Source organism: Temnothorax americanus, unplaced genomic scaffold, assembly GCF_048541705.1.
Source record: "Temnothorax americanus isolate GAGA-0224 unplaced genomic scaffold, ASM4854170v1 Scaffold34, whole genome shotgun sequence".
Lineage (NCBI taxonomy): Eukaryota > Metazoa > Arthropoda > Insecta > Hymenoptera > Formicidae > Temnothorax > Temnothorax americanus.
Window position 1 is genome coordinate 1,722,432 of NW_027509485.1, and position 21,438 is coordinate 1,743,869.

At 31.8% G+C, this 21,438-nt stretch overlaps 1 protein-coding gene and 2 long non-coding RNA genes across 3 annotated transcripts; all 3 read left to right on the forward strand.

The window, feature by feature from the left end:
• The first annotated feature begins 7,686 nt into the window (after positions 1-7,686).
• LOC143901505 (uncharacterized) lies at positions 7,687-9,124 on the forward strand. Its single transcript, XR_013258100.1, has 3 exons — positions 7,687-7,783; positions 7,869-7,974; positions 8,818-9,124. It is a non-coding gene; the product is annotated as an uncharacterized LOC143901505 (long non-coding RNA).
• LOC143901507 (uncharacterized) lies at positions 7,832-12,006 on the forward strand. The gene is made up of 3 exons (XR_013258101.1): positions 7,832-7,885; positions 10,764-10,853; positions 11,439-12,006. It is a non-coding gene; the product is annotated as an uncharacterized LOC143901507 (long non-coding RNA).
• Positions 12,007-17,282: 5,276 nt separating this feature from the next.
• LOC143901498 (omega-conotoxin-like protein 1) lies at positions 17,283-19,563 on the forward strand. The gene is made up of 3 exons (XM_077413865.1): positions 17,283-17,420; positions 18,298-18,431; positions 19,184-19,563. The coding sequence occupies exons 2-3, from the start codon at positions 18,318-18,320 to the stop codon at positions 19,316-19,318; spliced, it is 249 nt and encodes an 82-aa protein (XP_077269991.1). The 5' UTR covers positions 17,283-17,420; positions 18,298-18,317; the 3' UTR covers positions 19,319-19,563.
• Positions 19,564-21,438: the final 1,875 nt, after the last annotated feature.

Sequence of the window (21,438 nt, forward strand, 5' to 3'; positions counted from 1 at the left end):
TAAAGGCCTGTTTTAGGCTTATAATCACAATGTATGGGTATACGAGTGATCAATCTCGACAAAACAGAACTCTTTGGAAAATACCGGGACAAAAGATAACGTTATTATCGTTCCTTCGAAAGAGCTCCTGCTTCTAGAGTGTGATTCACGTTACTTTATAACGACCGCGTGACACATGCGGTTACGTCGCAATATACATCGATATAATTGCAAATGCTTGAATCTCGTTCGGCGATAACTCGAGCATTTCATCGCGAGATGCATTGCAGAATCCAGATCGTCGAATGTATTCCAACGTTGAAAAATGCAATTTTTGCCGTACTTGCCCTAGAATTTCCTATTCCATCGAATTTCCGTTTTAACGTTTTGTCTTCATAACACGTCGTAACTTCATAACAAAATCTTTTTCCCGATTTTTTTATTATCTTCGGCCGCGGCTATACATCTGGCTTTGTAATTGTGCAATTATCGTCATAATGAAATGATTCACCACTCAACAGTTAGTCCAGAATCAGGACCGAATTTGATAAACGTTTTAATCGTTTACATTGCATTAAATTACAGATAATGGCGCACTCAATTAAGCGAACTTTGCGCGTAGAGAGAAAATATTATACATATATGATAGCTACGGGGGGTTTGGTTCGGAGATTGAGTGACAGTGGGAATTAGGCGTTTACATATTTTTGGCTGTACGCTGCATCGGTTGTTTGTTATTAATGCATGTAATTAATACTATATGTACAAATTATACAAATTACATAATTCATTAGAACATCTATGTACATACTATTGATACCGTTAATTTAGCTACATGAAAATACTTGAAATTTATGATTCATAAAGAAAAGTTAAAATCGCATCTCTCACAGAGAAAATAATAAAAATTGCCTAACATTTTATGTTAGGCAAATGTACTTAAAAATGTATACTAGAGTAGAAATACATATAGAAGAATAAACAATAATAAGAGTACTTATTTTTCATATTTTATTTTGATTCTGTATTATATTATTATATTATTTGTATAATGTTTTGATATATTGGTAAATTAATAACTATTGACTAAAGAGCAATCTATCTCGTTCAAAAAAGCGCTCTTTAAAACACTCTTTAGGGTAAACTCGGGTAAGATCCTAGCCATACAGGAAAAATGTTCTTTCAATCTAGCTCGCCATGAAACATCGAATGAACATGGGTTGGCCATCTTTCCTGTATGGCCATCTCACCTGAGTTTACCCTATAAAAATACGACATTAAAATAAACAAATGTGACAATTATAATTATGTAGAATTGTTTAATTTAAACTGATGAATGCTAAGTTCTCGATTAATGCTTAATAAACGGTATCTTTCGGACAAGAAATCGTGGAATATAACTATTATGGTGGACAATTTCTCGAAAAATACGAAGAGGTTTCTTCTACAGGAAGGAACGACAACTGAATCAATTTAGAGAACGGTTTTGATAGGCCGAATGACACGCGAGCGCGTTATACGGCGGGTGTTCTGAAATATTACACCGGTGGTGCCGCCAATTATCGCCCGACAGCGAGCGAAAAACGTAATGGACGATTACAACTAACATCAAATCGTGACACTTTCGGACAATAAAAAGTCGGGAATGTGCAAACTGCCCTGCGCGCCGTGACGGCACGACGACACTGCTGACAAAACGTGATTATATTTTGCTACATCATAGGCGCGAAATCGGGGCCAAATGTCGAAATAATAACTTTGCGCAGATACATTATAGTGAGGAAGGCGGAAACGAAATAATGTTATCAGGGGTTGCAAACCGTATTATTATTGTTAGATCAATTTTGGATTTGACAGGCGCGTTAAATAATAATTCCCGCGTTTGCTATCTCAAAAGGATCTTTGGACAATCAGCAATTAGTAACGTTGCTAACATATATTATTGTATATAATGCAGTATGACTATAATACAATTAAACATGTTTTAATACAAATTATATAATATTGCACGTGGGCATGTGCTTTATTAAATATACTTGTATCTCGCGTTAAACATTTAATGACAATCTAGCTAAATTAAAAATTCAACTATATTTGAGTTCAATATGTTATAACAAGTTTGATGAAGTCTTCTTTCGACTCAAATGAGTCGAAAGTTCTTCGTCACATTGTATCTGTTAAACTATTAGCGTTTTCTTACGCATGTCTATTTACTTTTGTTATCTTAATGTAGTACTAAATCTTGATTAATTTGTAATTTACGATATTTGTTGGGATGTTTGCACGTCTTATCATGCTTTGCGTCGAAGTAAACACGAACAACATCTTCCTATTTTGATGATAAAATTAGAAATGATAGCTTTAGAGAAGTTTTACGTTTGCAAATGAGGAAGAAGAGTTAAAAAAATATCAATGATGATTCATCCAAACACTTACGTATAGCACGATTTATTATGAAGTCTAGCATTTTTTATCAAAAGTATTAAAAACTAAAAGTATTATTATTATCAAAAGCATTATTCTAAAAGAACATTTTATTGACTTATTGCACAAATCACATTTCAATGTTATAATTATAAAATTAACAGAATTAAATCTTATACATTTTACAGAATCTAAACTCCATCTCTCGCGGCATTACTTTGTGATATTTTCATTGCAGTAAGCACGCTGTGGCTGGTTGTAATCGAATATACGGATAAATAAAAAAGCGACGCAATCACACCGCGATGCTCTCACGAAAAAAGGCTTTCGTTATAGTGATATTGTTTCTGCGGGGGGGTTTATAATTTTTCCCACTCTTTTTCAAGATCTACGAACATAGATCTTTACGTAATGTGTTGACTATGATTTGTGCAATTGATGAAGCCCGATAAACGATAATAGATATCAGCGACGGGCATAAACAGATGTAGACTTATAAAAACTTTCAAGGGCCACTACACACCCAAAAGAGATTATCATTCTATATTTCTATGCACCAATAATTCTGTATATAAGCTGACCGATCACCGAACTGATTCAGTTTGAATTTCACTGAGCTGACTACAGGTGAGGATACGAAAGGATACGAAACGCTTCATCTCTATATAGTTTGAAAGTATTGTTCTACTTTCTCAATAGTTCTTACATATACTTTATAAAACAGGAAATCTCTCAAGCAATTAATCGAAATGGGAAAATTCATCGGGCTTCTTTGCTTTACGCTTCTCGCAATGACCATGGTCATGGCTTGCCAACCACGCGGATCACGCGTAAGTACCATTGTATGATATTATGTTTTGAACTGTAATATATGTGTATCTCCACATTTTTTATTAATTCATATATTTGTTTCGTGAAAACCACTAAATTAATTAATATAACTTAATAGTATACTTTTTAAAAATATGATGGATTTTATATGTAATTTATAGAAATGACATAAATTGAAAATTTAACAAATGTAGTGAGATTTTAATTTATATGACCAGACTTGATTGTTATTTATATATTATATATTTATGTATATGTATATATATACATGTACATAATATTTTAATCCGGTGTATTAAACATGTTTTCTGTACGTAAGGAACACGTTTCATTTCTTTCCTCCAAGTTATATACACAATGCAGAATAAAGAAAGAGTAAAATATATTGCTGTATAAGTGTCACATTTTGAATATTTTAAGTAGTGAGTAATGACAAGATTTGAGTGTTGATTACAGAGAACAATTTTATAAATGTGTGGATAATACGGATTAAGTCAGAAGTGACGAAAGTGCATTGAGTATAAGTTTAAATAATTAAGTTATGTAATACGAAAGACATCGTGCAAAATAATAATCTCGCGTAATCTTTTTCAGTGCTACAATGACTCTGATTGTTGCGGCAGATTGAGGTGTAATCGATGGGGTGATGGTAATCATTATGCTCGTTGCGGCGGAAGATCGGGCATGGACATCGCAAAACTAGAAGGACCATGGGGACCCGGAGGCCCAGCAGGCGCAGGAGCAGAATGGCCACAACACGAACCTGCCCCTGCCCTATAATCATAAATGATAGCTCGACCTGAACTTTGTTGCGTAGAACTATGATTTAATCTTGATTGATTTGAAAATATGTGACAATTTACACAATAATTGGAAATATACACTTGCTTAATCATTACCCAGCAATATACTCTTTTTGTCTCAATGACTAAAAACCCTTCTTCACATTATCAACCAAATTGAAGTCGATTTGTTGAACAGCAAAAACAATTCATTTTATAAGATAATATTTTTATAAAAATAAAAACGTAGGAGAGACCGGGGCTCGTTGGCACCGTTTTCACAATTTCGGCACTTGAGCTTTTAAACAGTGCTAATATGATAAAGAAAACCTTTCTCTACATTTTCATGCCAGGAACGCTCCTGTATACTGTATAGTTTCTCTGTAATAAATAAAATACAAACATGCTGCATTGTAGCCAACTTGCCGATAGTAGGGTAAGTTGGCTATGCGACAAAAGTCCATGTTAAATTAATGAAAACGTAATAGAAATACAAAACGGGTAACAGATATGTACTTCTTGATAAAGATTTGTATCTTTATTTTGTTATTATCTTTATTAAGTTATTTTGTAATAATCGAATAGCAAAATGGTGTTGTAGAAAAACAATTGTAAACTATTTTAGATATAGCTTTCTTCAATATAAAAATATTAATATAAATATATATCTAGCTTCTCTATCAGCATTGTAGGTAGCAAATCACATGCTCACACAGATCTCACGCGCGCGGCAACAAGTCAATAAGCTAAACATGCCTTGATATGAGCCAACATAACTCATCCCTACATATGTTTGATTTCAGTCATTTTCTTACAATAACTTATTGTTATTTTTTAAGATGTCATGTCGTATAGTAATAGAAACTTTTCTTTTAACTAATAATTCGTCACTTTGATTTACTTCTCCAGCTGAAGAGCATTAATACGATATTTTGAAACGCTCGAAAATTTACTTGCCACCTCTTGAATTACAGTTTTCTCTTTTTCTATTGTAATACTTGTTTGATTTAAATAAAACTTTGGGGAAAGCACCTATATCATAAAAGAGACGTTTTGTGATAACTTTTCCATTATTTCTTTCGCTATAAATACATAAACGAAACGCATTGCCAACTTGCCTCTTGTGCCAACGAGCCCCGGGCTCCCCTACTCTGGTATTATATGAGAAACAAGTATACATATAACAGCGATAACGAAAAAGAAGGGAAAACTCTGCGTCTTCTTTGCAGACCTGAAGGCAGCGTTCGATAAGGTGAACAGAAAAAAACTATGGAAAGTTCTGGAAGAACGCGGTATAAATAGGAAATTAATCGACAGAATAAAAGATATTTATGAAGAAACGATCAACACAGTAATCGTAGGAGACAAATGCACAGAAGAGTTTTGGACAGAAGGAGGGTTGAGACAAGGATGCCCATTGAACCCACTCCTGTTTATAACATTTATCGCTGACGTGGAGGATTTTCTAAAGAAAAGGCGGAATGGAGGCGTAAAATTGAGAAGGAGAATATATATATCTTGGCGTACGCAGACGACCTACCGATGATGGCGGAGACGGAAAGAGAAATGAAGAAAATGCTGAAAAACCTAGAAAGATATTTAAAGGAAAAAGAACTGACTTTGAATGCAGATAAATCCAAAATGTTGGTCTTTTGTAAGAAAGAGTGAATTGAACAAGAAAGAAACGGGAAATGGAAAAACAACAAGATATAGAAGAAGTCAAGGAGTTCAAATATCTGGGATTTACATTTAAGAAATGCAACACCGATGAAGCACACATAAAAGATGTAGTAAGAAAAGCAACAGCAGCCATGGCACAGGTTTGGGGAATAGGTGAAAGGAAATTTGGAGGAGACTTCGACAGGAGAATGATGATGTTTAATGTCATGGTCAAAAGCATACTTTTATACGGAGTAGAAATATGGGGATGGAAAGAATGGAAGGAGATAGACACTTCAAGAAAAATACATAAGATGGATATTAGGCTTAAACAGATGCACGCCAGGCTATATAATTAGAGAAGAAACAAAGATAGAACAAATCAGTATAGAAGCAGAAGGAAGAGCACTAAAATACCATAAAAAAATAAAAGGAATGACTGACAACAAAATACTGAGAAAATGCAGAAACGAAATTAGCAATATAGAATGGAAAGAGCCATAATGGGGCAGAAGGATGCAGACGTTTTACGAGGAGGACGGATTAAACCAGTGAACAAGAAAAGCAGGGAAAAAACACGATAGAAGAATGTACAACCAACTACAAAAAGAAAAAATTGGAAGAGAGAGGAAAGAAGATGGAGAGATCGAAATCAACGAAAAATACAACAGGTGGAAAACAAGTGAAAGAGCGAAATATTTGGAGTGGAAAGGAAAAGGCACAAAGATAAAAAAAAATTGCAAGATTCAGATGCGGAAACAAATGGAAAGGTATACTGGGAGGAGGAAGGCAAGAAAATGTGCAGGTTGTGTGAAGAAAGAGAGGAATCCTGCGGCACCATATACTAAGAAAATGCCCGGAATCAAAAGCAGCCAATCCGAGCGAAGAATTTATAATGGCAGAAGACGGAAAAAGAACAAAATGGATGCTAAAAAGTTATGCGATAAAATTAAAGAAAGAGAAAAACTGAAGAAACAAGAAATAAGTGTATAAATTAATATAGAAAAGGTGCAGAAACACAGAACATGTATCCCGAGAAGGGAATCATTATCCTAAAAAAAAATTAACAATTAACACTATATATAGATAGTAAACATTTAAAGAAAAAAAAAATATGCTTAATAATATTAAAAAATTAATATTAATACATTTAAATTTTTTATAATTTGCCATTGCATATATGTATAATTATTTTATTTTTTATTAATAATTAATTATGGCATATAATGATTATTTAAATCGAGATCTAGCGTATCATGATTGCAACGATGTATATAATATTTCTGTATTGATTGCATTTATTTGGTAAATGTTTATAACATATGTATAAAATCTCATGTAAATAGAGTAACTCGACAGAATTTAAAAAAGCAAAATTTTCTTACTAATTTGATTAAACAGAATGCGACAATATTGTTCTGAAATACGTAGTTAAGAAAATCTAGTTTAAAACGTATTTTTTAGTTTTAATTATAAGTTATTATATAAACTTTGCAAGAAATTTAAATATATCGGCAAAATAAAGTAATACAATAATTAATAATTATTAATTTAAAATTGTTTTAGATCTATTTCTCAAAATAACTGCATTATTTATTATATTTTTAGTTTTAGAATTAATCGCTTTTAATATCTATATATTTAAATAAAACAAATAATTACTAAAATCAGCGTAGGTATCGTTTACTCGACCCAACTGGCCAAGTTTATTTAAAAAACGCGTCAAATAATTATTATTTTGAAAGTTACTTCAGCATAATCGTACATATAACATCACAAAACTAAGTATAAAAAAGAACAAAAAATGCTTATGGAATTAGTATGTGCGTATGGAATTAGGATGTGCGTACTGAACTTCTACACATAATAATTAATTATCTCGATAACAGTCATAATTAAATTTGCGCAATTGATGAAACTTGATAAACGATAATAGATATCAGCGATGGGCATAAACAGGATGTAAGCTGATAAAAATTTTCAAAATGCACTACAAACCACGTACTTAAAAAGATTATCATTCTATATTTCTATGCACCAATGATTCTGTATATAAGCTGACCGATCGCCGAACTGATTCAGTTTGAATTTCACTGAGCTGACTACAGGTGAGGATACGAAAGCTTCATCTCTATATAGTTTAAAATTATTTTTCTACTTTCTCAATAGTTCTACATATACTTTATAAAACAGGAAATCTCTCAAGCAATTAATCGAAATGGGAAAATTCATCGTACTTCTTTGCTTTACGCTTCTCGCAATGACTTTGGTCATGGGCTGCAAAAAACTCGGAGCACGCGTAAGTACCATTATGATATTATGTTTTGAACTGTAATATATGTGTAATATGTGTATCTCCATATTTTTTATTAATTCATATATTTGTTTCGTGAAAACCATTAAATTAATTAAGATAACTTAATAGTATACTTTTTAAAAATATGGTGGATTCTATATGTAATTTATAGACATGACATAAATTGAAAATTTAACAAATGTAGTGAGATTTTTATACTTGATTGTTATTTATATATTATATATTTATGTATATGTATATATATATATATATATATATATATATGTAGGTCTGGAAGTATGTTCCGGGACTTTTATTTTTGATATCGGTATATTCCGGGACATTTGGCAGTTTCCAGGACTGTCCTGGAAAAAATTGATGTCCTACGGCATTTTTCGGGACAGTTTTTTGAATCTGATTACATATATATGCGTTATATTCCAGGACTGTATATATATATATATATATATATATATATATATATATATATATATGTGTGTGTGCATGTATATACATAAATATACATAATATTTTAATCCGGTGTATTAAACATGTTTTCTGTATGTAAGGAACACGTTTCATCTCTTTCCTCCAAGTTATACATAATTAAGCAGAATAAAGAAAGAGTAAAATATATTGCTGTATAAAGTGTCACATTTTGAATATTTTAAGTAGTGAGTAATGACAAGATTTGAGTGTTGATTACAGAGAACAATTTTATAAATGTGTGGATAATACGGACTAAATCAGAAGTGACGAAAGTGCATTGAGTTTAAGTTTAAATAATTAAGTTATGTAATACGAAAGACATTGTGCAAAATAATAATCTCGCGTAATTTTTTTCAGTGCAACAATGACGCTGAATGTTGCAAGAAATTGCAGTGTGATCGATGGGGTGATGCTTATCGATGCACCGGGCTCGTTGCACTGGAAGATCGGCCATGGACGTCGCAAGACCAGGAGGTCCATGGGGACCCGGAGGCCCAGCAGGCGCAGAAGCAGAATGGCTACAACATGAACCTGCCCCTGCCCTATAATCATAAATGATAGCTCGACCTGAACTTTGTTGCGTAGAACTATGATTTAATCTTGATTGATTTAAAAATGTGAAAATTTACACAATAATTGGAAATATATACTTGCTTAATCATTACCCAGCAATATACTTTTTTTGTCTCAATGACTAATAACCCTTCTTCACATTATCAACCAAATTGAAGTCGATCTGTTGAACAGCAAAAACAATTCATTTTATATAATAATATTTTTATAAAAATAAGAACGTAGGGGAGACCGGGGATCGTTGGCACCGTTTTCACAATTTCGGCACTTGAGCTTTTAAACAACTAATTTTCATGATTAAACAGTGCTAATATGATAGAGAAAACCTTTCTCTACATTTTCATGCCAGGAACGCTCCTGTATACTGTATAGTTTCTTCGTAATAAGTGAAATACGAACATGCTGCATTGTAGCCAACTTGCCGATAGTAGGATAAGTTGGCTATATATGCGACAAAAGTCCATGTTAAGTTAATGAAAACGTAATAGAAATACAAAACGGGTAACAAATATGTACTTCTTGATAAAGATTTGTATCTTTTAAAGTTATTTCGTAATAATCGAATAGCAAAATGCTGTTGCAGAAAAACAATTGCAAACTATTTTAGATATACCTTTCTTCAATACAAAAATATTAATATAAATATATATCTAGCTTCTATCAGTATTGTAGGTAGCAAATCACATGCTCACACAGATCTCACGCGCGCGGCAACAATACCCCATCCCTACATATATTTGATTTCAGTCATTTTCTTACAATAAATTACTATTGTTTCTCAAAATGACATGTCGTATAGTAATACAAACTTTTCTTTTAACTAATAATTCGTCACTTTGATTTACTTCTCGAGCTGAAGAGCATTAATACGATATATTGAGACGCTCGAAAATTTACTTGCCACCTCTTGAATTAGAGTTTTCTCTATTTCTATTGTAATATTTGTTTGATTTAAATAAAACTTTGGGAAAAGCACCTATATATCATAAAAAAGACGTTTTGTGATACCTTCCGCGGAGATTTGTTACGGCCGCGCTCGTCACTTCGATAATATCGCGAGCTTCTGACTTTAAATGACTTACGCCAACGCGAACGTGCTCCGCAATAAAGACCAGTCAATCTTAGAGAATGCCTGGCAAAAAATTGCCTGCGTTCTTATTTTATATGAATAAATCTAGAAAGTATTTCGCAAGTTTTTTTTATCTGTATTGTTGAGTTTTAGAAAAAAGCACGCTGTGGCTGGTTGTCACGATATCGAATATACGAATAAATGAAGAAGCGACGCAACTACACCGCGATGCCATCACGAGGAAAGGCTTTCGTTATCGTGATATTGTCTCTGCGGGGGGGTTTATAATTTTTCCAACTCTTTGTCAAGACCCACGACATAGATCTTTACGTAATGTGTTGACTATGATTCTCACGGTATTTGCGCAATTGATGAAGCCTGATAAACGATAATAGATATCAGCGACGGGCACAAACAGACGTAGGCTCATAAAAACTTTCAAGGTGCACTACACACCCACATACTTAAAGAGATTATCATTCTATATTTCTATGCACCAATGATTCTGTATATAAGCTGAGCGATCACCGAACTGATTCACTTGGAATTTCACTGAGCTGACTACTGGTGAGGATACGAAAGCTTCATCTCTATATAGTTTAAAAGTATTGTTCTACTTTCTCAATAGTTCTACATATACTTTATAAAACAGGAAATTCAATAATCGAAAATGGGAAAATTCATCGTGCTTCTTTGCTTTACGCTTCTCGCAATGACTTCGGTCATGGCCTGCCTAGGACCCGGAATGTCGGTAAGTACCATTGCATGATATTATGTTTTAAACTGTAATATATGTGTATCTCCAAATTTTTTATTAATTCATATATTTGTTTCATGAAAACCATTAAATTAATTAATATAGCTTAATAGTATACTTTTTAGAAATATGATGAATTCTATATGTAATTTATAGAAATGACATAAATTAAAAATTTAACAAATGTAGTGAAATTTTTATACTTGATTGTTATTTATATATTATGTATTTATGTATATGTATACATGTACATAATATTTTAATCCGGTGTATTAAACATGTTTTCTGTATGTAAAGAACACGTTTCGTCTCTTTCCTCCAAGTTATACACAATTAAGCAAAATAAAAAAAGAGTAAAATATATTGCTGTGTAAAGTGTCACATTTTGAATATTTTAAGTAGTGAGTAATGACAAGATTTGAGTGTTGATTACAGGGAACAATTTTATTATAAATGTGTGCTGGATAATACGGATTAAGTCAGAAGTGACGATAGTGCATTAAGCTGAAGTTTAAATAATTAAGTTATGTAATACGAAAAACATCGTGCAAGATAATAATCGCGCGTAATCTTTTTCAGTGCACGGAGAGCGCTGACTGTTGCGGGGGATTTGTGTGTAATCCATGGGCTGCTAAATGCACCGGAGGACCGGGCACAGGCAACGCAAGACCAGGAGGACCATGGGGACCCGGAGGTCCAGGCACAGACGTAGAATGGCCACAAACTGAACCTGCCCCTGCCCAATAATTATAAATGATCATAATCATGATCATAATCATAAATGATAGCTCGACCTGGACTTTGTTGCGTAGAACTATGATTTAATCTTGATTGATTTAAAAATATGTGAAAATTTACACAATAATTGGAAATATACACTTGCTTAGTCATTACCCAGCAATATACGCTTTATGTCTCAATATGACTAAGAGAACCCTTCTTCAACATTATCAACCAAATTGAAGTCGATTTGTTGAACAGCAAAAATAATTCATTTTATATAATAATATTTTTATAAAAATAAGAACGTACTCTGGGGTATATATATTAGAAACAAGTATACATATACATGACGTAAATTATAAAATAAACAACCACATTAATTAACCCATGTAATAAATAAATAAATAATTATATAATAATATTATATTACGAGATGTCTTTAGTCTTGTTACTTAAATTATATAATATAGTGACTGTAATTTGCTGCGAGATAAATTTCCTTTTTAGTTTCCGCTGGAATATGCAATTATTGCAACTGAATAATGTATGTTTGCTTAAAATATTTAGCAATAATTCATCTTATCTTGAATAGCCAGCGGCGATATTTGATTAGAATCAAGACAATTAAATTTGAAACGGTATTAAAAAACGGTGTTATTAAACATTTATTATTAAAATATATTGTATTTTAAAAATAATAAATTTTACTCTTTTAACAAAAACTTCTTCACAATTATAATAGTTAATCTTTATATTCTGATCATCCTAAATTCCTCTAATAAATCCTCTAATAAATTCCTTTAATAAGTCAACTATAAGAGATTTATTTAAAAATCTTTTATAGTTGATACAATTTTTTTAATGCAGTTGTTTAATAATGAAATAAAATTGTAATAATGTAACAAAATTATTTATACAATTGCGTTTTATACTTTGATTATTATATTATGTAATTTAATCCTATTTAATATACTAAATATTGCAAAAGATTCTAATGTAGGTACACAAAATCCAAAATACTCCAATCTGCAAATACGGAACTGCAATAAATGTACTTTTTACGGTTATAATTGATAATTTGGATTAAAAAGACGAGAACTTGTACGTCTTTGAAAACAAATATTTTCTTTCGTATAGCAGATAACGTAAGCAGTACATTTCCGATATTTTCAATTTACACAAGTGCGATACAAAGTATAAATACTCTTCGAAGATGAAAAAATTCGTCAGTTACGATCACATCGTACAATCTGTGTAACCAACTCACTCTCTAAGAACAATTTTTAATAAGGTAAGTTCTTAAATTCATCAAATTTTTTTTTAATAAAGGCTGAGAGTCGAAATGAATAATCAACTATTTCTATAAAATTATCTGTATTGTATTAATAATAAAATATTTCTTATTTTATTAGTTTTGTAATTTAAAAGATATATTTAAATGTATTATGGTGATTTTTTTATAGCAATATTATCAAATTATTGTATCGCATATATGTCCGTTATAGATATTATATATGAGAAATAATTACATAAATATTGGCAAGATGAAGTTCCTTATTTTCACCATTTTCATTATGATTGCTATGGCTATGGCATACAAGCGTGGAAAGCATAGTGAAGAATCTTATGAGAGTTATGAGGAATCCTGTGTTTCTTTGAGTCACCCTGTATGTATTTCGATTGCATTTATGTATACAAAAGACAGTCATTTTTATAGTAATGATTATAGACGAAAAGAGAATGAGAAAAATTAAATTAGAATTAAGAAATTGTAAATTTGTTTCATATTCTACGTATAATTCGTACAAATTTATTATATGTATTGAAAGAAAAAGACATATGCTATTTTAAATCTGCGTTGATATATATATATATATATATATATATATATATATCAGTATTATATCAATATTAAAAATTAACATTAGTTAATATTACTGATATATATATATATATATATCTGATATATTACTGATATATATATATATATATATATTACTGATATATATATATATATATATCAGTAATATTAACTAATGTTAATTTTTAATATTAAAACATATCTCTAATTATTATATTATAAATATTTTAGTGTGGACAAACTAGTGAGTGCTGTCGCAATCTGAAATGTCAGGAACATGCTAACATATGTGTGCAACAATACCCGAGGTTTAAAGGAGATACAAGACCTCGTGGACGACAAATGCCATACTAATAAGAATTGATATTTCTTTATATCTGACTACGGCACTACTCTTCTCTTTCATCACTTCTTCTTCATCTCTTCTTCTTTCATATATATGTGTAAAAGAGAAGACAGTTTCTATATTATATGTAACCTTAAATAAAGACATTCGCAGGAGCTATCAATATTCTTTGTCTTATTTAATAACAATTAACACTATAGTAGTAAACATTAAAAAAAATATACTTAATAATATAAAAAAAATTTTAATATCAATACATTTAAATGTTTTATAATTTGCCACTGCATATATGTAGAATTATTTATTTACTTATTAATGATTATGGTATATAATGATTATTTAATTCGAGATCTAGCGTATCATGATTGCAACGATGTATAAAATATTTCTGTGTTGATTGCATTTATTTTGTAAATGTTTATAACATGTGTATAAAATCTTATGTAAATAGTAACTCGACAGAATTTAAAAAAGCAAAATTTTCTTACTAATTTGATTAAAGCAGAATGCGACAATATCGTTCTGAAATACGTAGTTAAGAAAATCTAGTTTAAAACGTATTTTTTAGTTTTAATTATAAGTTATTATAAAAATTTTGCAAGAAATTTAAATATATAGGCAAAATAAAGTAATACTATAATTATTAATTATTAATTTAAAGTTGTTTTAGATCTATTTTAAGATAACTGCATTATTTAATATATTTTTAGTTTTAGAATTAACTGCTTTTAATATATATTTAAATAAAACAAATAATTACTTTTGAAAGTTACTGCAGCATAATCGTACATATAATATCACAAAAATAAGTATAGAAAAGAACAAAAAATGCTTATGGAATTACTACGTGCATACTAAAACTGTACTTACACAATCATTAATTCTTCGATAATATAATGGTTAAAACGAATTAGACGACCGCGCCATTATTATTTGAAGGGATTATTGTAAATATATCTGCGGGCATAATCGGATGTGCTTGAAATTTAATATCTATTATTATGCTACAGTTTCTACCATCAATGCTATGTTTAGTTGTTTTAGATGCATAATTAAATATACATTAATTAAACAACGAGATAATGTGTATGTAAAAAGGTCGATGTGTATTATTCATAGCACTTTATAAATACAGAATTAAAATTAGATAAAAAATATTAGGTTATATACAAATAAAACTTAATTTCTCTTTTCATGTAAAATGTATGTACATGAATTTATTTATATATTAACCGGATATGTTTAGAACCGTGTCGGTAATTAAGCAATTTTATTAATCAAGAAAAAAATTGCATTGATTTCTATTTTATCTTTGTATAAACAGCATAATATTATAAATGTTACATCAAGTGTACACGCAGCGACTTGACGTATTGGTATTTCGCTTCTTAGTGTATTATATTATTAGATAGTCGATCCATATGATCGCAAACGTCACTTAATTACAGAGCAATTGGCCAACTATTACATTTTGTCGACAAACAAAAGTAACATGGCTGTGTAAAACTCTATAAATGTTACACAAAACATGTGTTCATGGACAATATAAATGCAATATAAATGAGCATGATATTCAATAATATAGAAATAATTGGTATTATGTTGCACTTTGTTAAACTGGATCTGACATACGCACGTACTCTTTATACGTTTATATTTTCACCAATTAAATGCAAATTCTCGGGTATTTATATATTGTTCCGTATTAATTTTCAACAATATGTATACAGTCAAAATCGGTAACGCGTTTTGCATTACTGGTATAGAATAAAAGCTGCTTATATTTTCTTGTTGCTTTACTCCCTTATCTGCGGATTGATTAGATGTCTATTTTTTTTATTATCAGTATATCAGTCATAAGTATAGCGTGATCGTAAGTGCGAGACAAGAGGCTTCTTCTCGAGATTATAAATTTAGACACGGAAATTTTTGATTCGAGATTTAAATTCTCCTTAAACAAACAAAACGCATGCAAACCCGTCTTGTTTCTTGAACATCTTTTATACGTAAACGTAAATATACATCGAAAACTCTGAAATGGCAACGATACTCGAACGTACGGCGGTAAATCCGTGAAAGGCGCGACTGTCGTTTAAAAGCGTCAAGCGGGCTGGCACGGATATATTAAAAAAAAAGGTTAATTCGGCTCATGATGTGTCGAAGCTTCGCCGATGACAAGAAAAAAAAACCCCGACTATTTCTATTCAGCTACCATGGGCGAACAAAAGGACAATGTTACCGGATGATTCAGTTTCCTTTCCTGTTGTTTCCTGTCAACCGAATTAAAGAACAAGAGCGCTTTGTCGGAGAATCAATGGAATGCACGAGGCGCGCAATATGCACTCGATAGAATGCGGGCGCAAAGGGCAAAAAGCACTTGTGCATTCGATACTGCTGAAATGGAAAGAGAATATCAGCGGAAAGAGCGTCTCTTTTTGCATTATCATATTTCCGCGTACGCGCGCCTATAAGGTGATCTATAATAACCGAAATCCGCACAAAAAAAAAAACAATTTGTCCCGCGAATGTTGAGCTGAAGATTGACGTAATGGACGGCTACAGCGTACGATTTACTTCCGCAGAAAAGCGTTTATTAACTTCACGAGCATTCAAGGCGGCGTCGCAGCTGCTCGTGTTATAACATAAGCGATGTGTGAGCTTAAACATCAATTTTTCTTAACACGAAATTAAGGATTTTAAGTGCAAGAAAGTCCCGTTACTCGAATGTCTTACTATTCCAGTTTTTGTATACATAGGACGTTTCAGAAATCACGTACACTTAACATACAAATTATATTTAGATAAGATAGGGATATTTTCCTTAGGATTATTTTCCATAAAATATCCTTATCTTATCTAAAGGTAACGTACATACATATGTGATAGAATAATAAAACAATTTCGGATAAAACGTGTTAAGAAAAATTAATTAATCTTCTCAATGCTGCCAAGTTAATCGCTTATATTTCAAAGTTAACTAGCTAATGTCAAGAAAACGACGAATGACGGAAATCCCGAATAAATTTGAAATTACATCATGTAAGATTGTACATTATTTTTTATGTAGAGCACTTTTATTTTGTTGTAAAACGTAATCACTGCTGACAGAGCATAATCTAACCTGACCCTCTTTTCTTAGAATAGATACTGGAAGAGTTAAATAAATCTTAAGTGCCTCACATAAAGATGCAACATTAATACTTTCGAAGAATTTGTTTTTAAAAATCTAACATACTTAGAACATTTTTTTATAACACAATAGCTAACATGAGAAATTAAGTACATTTGTAAGTAATATCGCGGAATGTAAATAAAATGTCAAATAAAGAAAAAGAAACTTTTGTTACAATAATATATAGAATATATGCGATGTACATATGCATATACGTATGTAAAAACATATGTAAAGGCAAAAATGTAATTGTAGACAATACATCATGCTACGTAAGCAAAAAAAATGTATGATTTCTCTCTAATTGGTCATGCGTCATCAGATACGTATATTGGAACATTTACTTGTGTGAGTCGTAGTCGTATAAAATGCTTTGACCGCGTTGCAACACGAGAGTATCTCAGTCGAGGTTAAGCTCTCAAGACGATCAGATCTAAAGAATTCTTGTCGAACCGTTTGGTGAGTAATTTCCAATACGAGTTATAATTCATCTACTTCAAAATCTGTCACGTCTGATATTCTTCACAAAATTTATGATATCGAATAATTGACAATGTTGAATAAATAAAATAATGAGTCGCGTGTGTAACAAAATTAATACTTATTGTAAAACTATTTATATAAATTGTTTTCTGTGTACTATATAGCCATTAAAAGATCAATGATGAATTTTAGTAAAGTCACAATTTAAAATACTTTAAATGTTGTAGATTAATTTAAAAAGTTGAAAAGTTTAGAAAACCAAAAAGATGTATGTATAAAAAGTTTTTGTTTTCGTGATAGCAAATACATTACGTGTGTAGAGATAGTAGACACATAGCAAACATTACAAAATTTAATTGTAAGTAATTTTTTAATAATTTGTTGTTGCTATGCCATTAGATATTGCAGATTCGACATGTGTAATATTCACTCACATGTTTAAATAATTCTACAGTTTTGTAGTCAACAGTATATTAGGAACATATTCATAAGCGAATAATGACATCAATTGTAAGATACAATTCTAGAGTTTAACGGTTATTTTGCCTATTAAAGAGCTAAACTGAGTCAGACCTTGTTGATTCATTCACATATACCTGCATGTAACCTGCTGAGCTAGTATAAAACTCATGGTCACATTATATAAACTTTGTGAACGCGTCACGCACAAATTAGAAATTCAAATTGAAAATTATTTACATAGAATAACAAATAAGATGTTCCATATTCCAATACAATTAAAATAATCTTGAGTAACTAAAAATAATTTTAAATAAATATTGAACGCCGATTTATAGAACGTTTTTATTATTTTCCCATCTAAATCTAATTCGCTAAAATTATTTCATTGCAGAATACAACGTTGCTGAGAAGATGGCGAAATTAATGCTGTACGTCTTTATAACGTTGCTATCTGTCACTCTTATCATGGCCGCTACTAAAAGCCCAACCGATAAGCCCAACGACTGCGGTCGACACGGTGACCCTGTTAGTATACGTATTCTTGCATCTTATATTTTTCTGATAAAGCCACTTTTTCTTTCATCCTTGTTTCTTAAAAAATACGCAATACTGCTATAATCAACGAGGAAAATAAGGAAACAGTTCTAAGTCTACGATTTTGTTACCCCGTATAACGGAATTCTAAACGATTTATACGACTATTTGCACGAGAAATTATCCCAAAAGCGCACAATTAATAAATCAAGAAATTTTATTCTAATATTTAAAAAAATGCACGCATAGTTTTAGTAGTAGGTAATACTGCAAGTGTGAAATTTATACAGAATAGTGTAAAATGTATCTTCATATTCTTCTTCAAAATTTATATTTTTCCAACTTTTTAAATAAATTGTCTCGACTCGATATTTTTAATTTGCGTATTGTTATATGGAGTGTTTAGTAAATCTATATTATTGGCAAGCAGATAATTCGTCGTGAAAAAGCAAGTAAAAAAAATGACAAATAATTTTTTATTATTAAAAAGCTTTTATTCTACATGCTTCATGTTTCACTTGTTTTTCACAAGAAACCTGCTCGCCGGTTGTGCAATGTTATTATTTACTGAAAATTCTGGACATATATGTACATATATATCTTTTCTTCACATGTAAATATTTTCTTAAAACTGATTTGATATGTTATTTATTACCGTTCAGATTTACAGAGTTAATACTTTTCATCATTTCAGTTTAAATTGAATTGATGTGACAAATAATAGATTGTTTATCAAATTTCAGTGCGTTTCTGCTTCGCAATGCTGCAGCAATATGAGATGTCACAGTTACGCACATAGATGTCAAGTCATAATTACCGAGGAAGAATTAATGGCACAACGTGAGAAGATTTTGGGCCGAAGAGGCAAAGATTATTAGAATGGTTAAGTTTTTTATATCTCGGAACATTATATAATGGACGATGATCTTATTAATTTACCATGACTCTGATCTGAAAACTGTGTTTTGAGAAATTAAATATTAATATACAATACTGAATTTCTGTAATAATCAGAAAATTAATATACTACATATTATATATATTATACATTGTATATAGTATAATCATATAGAGATAAGCAATATCTTTTTATGAAAAATGAGAATAAAAACGTAAACCGAAAGTATTTATCTTATCTATCATGATTCTTTTTCACAGAATATGGCGCACGTAAACGGAAAACAAATTGACGTCGAAAGTAAATAACAAAACATTTATCCCGTCGTTTATTCCGCTATTTTATTAATTTACGTCGACTACTAATTACAAGAACTTTTCAAAATACGTTAGTCGCTGACGTTATCGGATTTCTTAGCGACAAACTATAATGCGCACTTCAAAAGGACTTGTCGACGTAGAATGATAAAAAAAGGACACTCCAGAATTGCCAAGTGGCGAAAATTTCGTGCGGATAGATCCGTCGCGACGATCCCCCCTCGGCTTTGTCCGCTCTGTGCACCTCTCCACGCGTGCGTCCCGTCTGTTATATTCGAGGACATTTAAATTCACTATCTCCTATCTCGGTTTACCGTACACTCGTTAAAAGGCGAACCTTTGTTCGATAAAAAGACTCCGTCGGTGTATCCGCGGAACGGAGTAAAAATCCCACCGGACTCGATATGTTACGTGGCGTGCGAAGGACAGGTGCGCGGGGGGCCCGTTGGGGTGGTTTAATAGCATCGACTTATCTTTCGATAAGCCCGTACCAGAAACCCGCCATATGGCCGATTCGGAATCGCTCGTAAACGATTTCTTTCCACGTCTCCAGATTACGATGGATAAGTTAATGACACATAAAGGTATATTGTCATTGGTTGCCGTATCGGAGCTCCAAATCCCCCGGGTTCGTTCCGATATCTCGCATGTATTCTCCGCGATTTATTGAAAATAATGGCGCCTTACAAAGTGACGCCTCGGAAGATTGAATATTTCACGGGACAATTTATCGAGTACTAAACTTGATCGGCGCTAATAAGAGTTTGCAAAATTCCGCGTAAGTTTCTCTCTGTAATATTTCTGCCGTGAAATATATTTCATCGACGCGGGGCCGAGGCCTTTGTAAATTTGAAAAGTAGGTGGACTTTGATTCAAAGACCAAAAGCTTCTTCGGTTCGTTATACAAAATTTCCGCCGTGTTCCAATCTCATTAGCGCCGGCTTAAAGTTAAGCGCCCCAACTCTTTTGCGCCGGACCGCACATGCTCTTTGACCATCGTAGTGTTTTAACAAAAATCTAATCTTCTTGACAAATTAAAGACAGACGTACACACGTATCTTTAATCAATAAGGAAAGAGACATATCGGACAATCGTTCCGCAAAAAGAATGTGCGTGTTGCTTGAAATTTGTTTCATAATTTTGTTACTTCGTGCGAGTTTGCTACTTCCGATTAAATTTATTACTTTTTGATCTTATTACCTCTAATTTTTAAAACTACTATTTGTTTATTACCGTAATATTTTTCAATTATTGATCATCCCCAATTAAAGCTTGTAATAGGCAAATAATTTGCTCCGCGCGTTTCACATTTTAATTTTCGCAAATCTGCGCCTGTTGCGATATCGATAAGGCAAAAGAGTTCTGCACACATATAATCGGTTGCTAGTAAAGACGTCACCTTGCAAATATTTGCTCGTTATCCCTTATCGTCCCCGGCTTAATTGCCATATGGCGTACGATCATATTTCACATGCGCGCGTTTTTTGTCTTAGATATATGTGTCTTGCACGTATGCAACTCGCAAATATTTTCTCACCTACAACGATCAATACGCGTACTTTCATCAATCAAATAAATATTTCAGCATAATTTCATAATCGATTGATCGAAGGTATGTCGAAAAATTGCATTTTTCAAAAAGAGTTGTGTATAGTCGTCTGGATTGGCGGAATCCTCTTACGCACCGAATCCGGTTACGCGATGTAGGTATTTGGCGCTCGAAAAGAGAAAGCGCACGAGATGAGCACCATTCGAAGTAAATGTCAAGGCCGCGCCGCAAGG

Bases quoted from the DNA above. Each gene is read 5' to 3' on its own strand.
- LOC143901498 (XM_077413865.1), top strand. From the start codon at position 18,318: ATGGCGAAATTAATGCTGTACGTCTTTATAACGTTGCTATCTGTCACT. The intron at 18,432-19,183 runs GTTAGTATACGT...ATCAAATTTCAG, and splicing joins GCGGTCGACACGGTGACCCT to TGCGTTTCTGCTTCGCAATG.